We start from the raw sequence: 6,000 nt of genomic DNA, 5'->3' as shown, positions 1-6,000 counted from the left end.
CAAATTGATAACTAATTTTAAAATGTTCTAAAGTATTAGATTTTAAAAATATTTTAGCAACAAATTGTTGGCTCAAGTTTAAACAAGTAGCGATTATAGAAATCATAGGTGTTATTAATTTTCTGCTATTAACAAAATTGTAAATTTGCAACGGTTTTAACTTTTAGAACAACTTGGATTATTTTTTTAAAACATTTAGTAGATAAAAAACTAACAATTTAAGATATTGTTTTCAAAATTAATATTTCAAGCATTTTTGTTCCGTGCTGGGAAACATTACTGGTTCTACCTAATCACTCAAAAGTTTTAATATACTTTTATAAATTTCAAACTGTGTTTTAGAGGATTATAAAAATTCATAATTTTTAATGATAGTTTTGATGATATAGTAAACTATTTATTCTCGTAGTTTGTACACCCAGTGTGCACCGAAATCATTTATTTAGCCCATTTTATTAATCAACTCACTATGCGTTTACAGATCTCAGAAACTTTAGTTTTCTGGTTTTTAAATTTTCTGCATATCATAATGCGTAGGAGGTGCTTCATTTTCTTTGGTTCAGTTCAACTTAATGTGAATTATACTCATTTTGCTTTAGATGTAGCATCCTTGTAAAAATTATCATTGTTGGCTTCGAATACTAAACTTGCAGGCTTTTTTCTTTTAACTCTTCTGCATTTTAATTTTTTTGTGTAGGAGGTATTAATCAATTTGTTTTGTTTTAGCTTATATTGTGAATTATTCCCTTTTTTAATAGCATCCTTATAAAAAGCCACTAATATTGGCTCAAAATACCAACAACCTGGCAGGTTTCCTAGTTGGCGCCTTTTTCGTGTACTCAGCAGACATCATGATGGACAAATTAGGTTTGAGCGGAAACCTGATCGCTTCCGTGGCCGGCAACCCGAAAAATTACAACGAAAATTTGGACGCCAACAGCGGTGTGGACGAGATGCCGTCCCAGGAGGAGGAGTACAACGGGGTGAAGATGCGGAGGAAGATGAGGCACTCGAGCGGGGAGATAAGCGACATGGAAGACGGTATAGTGGCTTCAAAAGCGGAAAAAGTCGACAAGGAAGTTTCGTGGAGGCGGATTTTGCTGCTGATAATCGCCATCACGATACACAACATACCCGAGGGTGAGAGTTTTGTTTTTGGTTTTTGTTAGTAAATGTTTGAAGAATATTTGGTTGAATTCGTTTCACAAGAATTAATTGACGAAAACAATTTATGTGTTATGTGCATGTTTTATCACGGTGTTTATAAGATTAACGGGCTTTAATTTTAACTGGCTTGTTGGTGTACAAAGTGTACTAAAGAAAGGTTGTATAAATAACATTGTTTAAACTGATTAGTTTGTTTAAAGTTTTCGTTTTAAAATTTCGTTTCCGCTTATGTTATATTTTTTATAGTTAATCCTATTCTCTTAGTTAGACTTAACCGCTAAATTACAATAATCTAGGTGTATTTTTAATTTGTTTTGTATTCTATTTTTGTATTATTTAGAATTAAGTTACTAAACTTAGAACATAGTTACAGTTATAGACTGCTTTTTGTTAGTGTTGGGAGGAGTTTGAAAAATTCTAAGCAAAGGTAAAGTAGTTAAAAGTTCAAGTAGATAAACAAAACATTATTTTATTCACACTACAACAAACGAATTTTACAGGACTGGCGGTGGGAGTCGGTTTCGGCGCCATCGGAAAGTCCAAACTGGCCACTTTCGAAAACGCCGTCTCGCTGGCCGTCGGGGTGGGGATACAAAATTTTCCCGAAGGACTGGCAGTCAGCCTGCCGTTGAGGGGGGCGGGCGTCGGGGTGTGGCGCGCTTTTTTCTGGGGTCAGATGTCGGGCATGGTGGAGCCCGTAGCCGGGTTGCTAGGCGCCGTTTTGGTTGGGATTGCCGAACCCGTGTTGCCGTACGCGTTGTCATTTGCTGCAGGTTGTTGTGATTTCATAATGTATATTATTTATTTCTTTAAAAAAGCCTATTTAAAATTTTTGTTATTTACAATTAAGTAGTCCTCTGCATTTAATAAATGTAAGGTATTATTAGAAACGTATTTCAGAGTTTAAAAGCTTTAAAAAAGATTTCAAAACAACATTGCATACTGCTATCTATACAGTATTCAAATCAGTTAAATTTTTAATCAAGAAATGTAGATCAATAAAAAAACAGAGCTGCATAGATTTGTATATATATTTATATAAATTGATTGAAATTCTTTTATTGTTAATAATTATTCATAGTTAGTTTATCAAAATAAAATAAGTTTAGTAAGAGCTTTAAAACACAAATAACTTTACAACTATGCAGTTTGTAAAATATCTTTGTAAAGTTTTATTTAATATACTCATTTAATATGAATTTTAACTTAATTGTCATTATATTCAAACAAATTTATGCAAAAGTTTGAACGTCTTAAAAGTTTTAGTATAACTTACACTAAAATGAATAAATATACAGAAAAATATTTTATTGAAATTCGGACATGAGTTTGACTTAGCAGTCCAACGTTCAGATAAGTTTTTTTTATTATATTTTTTGGATTTAGTAGCGATGTGTGTAATCATATGTTGGTGTAAAAGGGTTATTATACTTATTGTAAGCCAAAATAGTTATGGTGTTTAAAATTAGATTCTAATCTTTGAATGTATATTAATTAGAAAATAATTGTCAAATACATGAAAAAAATTATCTCATAGTTTTAAAGTTTTTCGATAGATTTTTGTGCGTAAACTACTTAGCACATCAAAAAATTTTTTTTCTAGTGCATACAAAAAATTTGTTAAAAACCATTAAAAATAGGTTTTTTGAAATTATAAAAAACTGTTTGAATAGCTATTTTGTTTCTTTATCTACTTTTACTCGAACATTTTCATGTGCACAATAAAATGAATTTTAAGCACACTTTGAAAGCACTTACAACTAGACATACTTTACGAAAACCAAAAGCTGAAGAACTTTATGAATAATTACATTGAACGCTTTTGTATGAATGAAATTTAATTGTAATCGTACTTAAACATTTAAAAAAACAATGAGTATCACTGTTTTAAAAATAGTTTTTAAAAAATCTAGGTTAAAATAAGACAATGAATTAATGTGTTTCATTAGATTAAACTGAAACTTATTTTAAGTAGTATTTATGTCTTTAATCTAGTGACGTTTTTCTGATATTTGTAAGTTACGTGTTGTATTAAAGTTTAAATAAAATAAAAGTAGTTTTAGATGATGATTAAAGTCCTAGAATTTTATATAGAAGGTAATAACAGAATGGAAGTTGTTCTAAATTCCTTTTAATGTCAAAGCTTACTAAAAATCATGCACATTTATTTTTGTTTCAGTTGCAGAATTCAAAGTTTAAACGTGATATGTTAAAGTTTTTTTGTAGATTTGATGACTGTATACAATTCAAATTAAAAGCATATTTTAAAAATATTTGTTGTTTGTTTAAAATTTAAGTAAATTAGTTTTTCTCAAGATAATAAAAGTAAAGCAGATAAAACATGTATTTATTTTGGGTTGTGAATTAAAAAACTGTTAGTTTCATCCAGTAAAAACATCAGTGCAAACTGAAATTCATCATCATTAATGATGATTTTTAAACTAATAAACAAAAACTACACAACTTTGAAGCATTTATAAATTATTAATATGAACAATTAACTGTTTTTATAATAATGTATATTTTAATAACCTATATTAAATAGATCATGTGTTGATATATTAAAAGTACTGTCATATACGGAATCCTTAATTAGTAATTTTTTGTAATTAACTTAACTTTTAAAGTTTGGTGAGTTCGTTATAGAATGTAGTTTAAATGGAGACCTGTTTGAAAAATGTAACTTTATACTTTTAAAGTTGTATAGTGAGTGATAGCATGACTTGATTTGTAGTAGGTTAATTGAACTATGTTTGATGAAAAAACTAGGTGTGATAATTATTGAAAAAAATAAAGATAAAATAAATTCCTTCTACCTAAAAAATTAACAACAGAATATATAATGAAGTAAGCTAGACTAAAAATTATGTTAAGCTTAATATAGTTTAATTTTTAGAACCTTTGATTTATAAATTTACTGTGTTTTTGACAATTAAATAAAAATCAACCATTTAATTTTTGTACTGTGCTGGTCATTAAAAAAAAATTCAAGCTACTCCTAATTGTCTTACACATTTAAAATTGTTCAACAAAAGGTATTCAACTTGTTAATTATCATCATTCTTTATTTTGATACAGGCGCGATGGTGTACGTGGTTAACGATGACATTCTTCCCGAGGCCCACTCCAGGGGAAACGGAAAACTGGCATCCCTGATGAGCGTAATCGGGTTCATCGTAATGATGGTGCTGGATGTCGGGTTGGGTTAACTAAAGTGCATTTTGCAGGGTTGCCAAAAGTCCTGGAATTCTAGAAAAACCTAGAGTTTGACAATTTAGGCCAAAAAAACATAGAAAAACCTAGAATATTGAAATTTTTTTTTCAAATACCTTGGCAACCCCGCTTTTGTGACCCTCAAGTGCAATATTAAAAAAAATAATTTAAACAAAGTGTAATCAGTTATTGCACAAGTTTATGTTTGTATGCAGTATTTCAAACGCTTGAGCTCTGTCGGAAAAGTTACACTTTGTAGAGTTACTGATTTTATAAATTTTTTTCTACTCTTTTTTGAGTGCTTTTTTATTCTGTTTCGAAGCTAATGAGTGTCCATGAAGTCTTTTAAATAGTACATTTTCTAATTGTGTTAAAATAGTTTTTTTGCGTAAATAATTTTTTGTGTTTTTAAATTATACAAATACATATATATCATTATTTTTTAGCTGTTTTGTTTTATACAAATATAACCTACTAGTAGCAACCAAACTATTAGTTAGTCACAACTTTCGATATTAAAAGTACTTTTTTTTTATGTTAGACAGTGTACTTTTGTAATTGAGTTATTTTACTGTTCATAGTATAGATCGTTACTGTTTTGAAAAATTATGTTTTTGTTTTCAAATATTTCTTACCTCTTAAGTTAATATTATTTGTGTAGCATCAGCGTTTACAGTACATATTTATTCAAAAACTAAAATTAAAAGTAAATTTATCTTCCTTATTTCTTATTCTTAATACAGCAAAAAATTGATTCAGTAAAGTAATAATATATCTAAGTTTTTATCTTTTAGCTTATATTAATCAAAATACAGTAACATATAATTATAATTGAAAAATCTCAATTTATTGATATTCAAAATTTGTCGTCATACTTTTAGTTGCTTCATCAAACTTTGTTTTATACCATTCCATTTAATAAACAATATTTACGTTTTTATTTTATTAAAAAATCTTTATGCTTTTTGAACCTATCTTTGGTTTTGATAAACCTAAGAAAAAAAATATTTGAAATATGTATACTAAAAGTAAAGCTAACTTTAAGCACGAATGCTATTTCCGATGAATGGGTTTAGCTGAGACGGTTTTTTCCGAGCGTGTAGTATTGTTTATAAGGTGGACAAAATTTTTTAACTGGAGGAAAATACATCTTTTTACTAATATCGTTTCGTTTAATGGAAAACGGCTTTATGCTTTTGAACACGTTATTGAGTGCTTTTAATTTTTTAATATTTAAGTATGATACTTTTTGTCGTGTTTTTTTAGTCCCAAGATGTGGCAGTCTTTTGTACAAAATGCACCGCATTTGTTGAACATATACTATTGCGGGATGCTGTAGTGTTTAAAACTTTATTAAAAAAAGGTTTATTTTATAACCAATAAATTGATACAAAATCGCACCGAAGTTAATCACGTAAGTTTATATCATGTTTTAAAGTTTTTAATAAAAAAAATATTGATAATTAGTTTTCAGTGAAACTCAATACAGCTGAAAAACAGTTCGCTGGTCAGATTACGCTTGTCAAGCAAGATTTAAGAAAAATTGTGCACATGTAATTTTACTACGCTTGTTCAAGTTGGATGGTTATGTTCCGAGTTGTAATGTGAACTCACATCTAA

General features: G+C 28.6%; 1 protein-coding gene across 1 annotated transcript; it reads left to right on the top strand.

Moving 5' to 3' along the window:
- Positions 1 to 529: 529 nt before the first annotated feature.
- LOC145848474 (zinc transporter ZIP11-like) lies at positions 530 to 4,449 on the top strand. The gene is made up of 4 exons (XM_082953918.1): positions 530 to 574; positions 759 to 1,140; positions 1,668 to 1,940; positions 4,246 to 4,449. The coding sequence occupies exons 1-4, from the start codon at positions 530 to 532 to the stop codon at positions 4,374 to 4,376; spliced, it is 831 nt and encodes a 276-aa protein (XP_082810044.1). The 3' UTR covers positions 4,377 to 4,449.
- The last annotated feature ends 1,551 nt before the right edge of the window (positions 4,450 to 6,000 follow it).

Source organism: Thalia democratica, unplaced genomic scaffold, assembly GCF_965202585.1.
Source record: "Thalia democratica unplaced genomic scaffold, ktThaDemo2.hap1.1 HAP1_SCAFFOLD_1456, whole genome shotgun sequence".
Classification (NCBI taxonomy): Eukaryota; Metazoa; Chordata; class Thaliacea; order Salpida; family Salpidae; genus Thalia; species Thalia democratica.
Note: the sequence above shows the minus strand (reverse complement) of the source record. Positions and strands in the feature narration are given on the sequence as shown.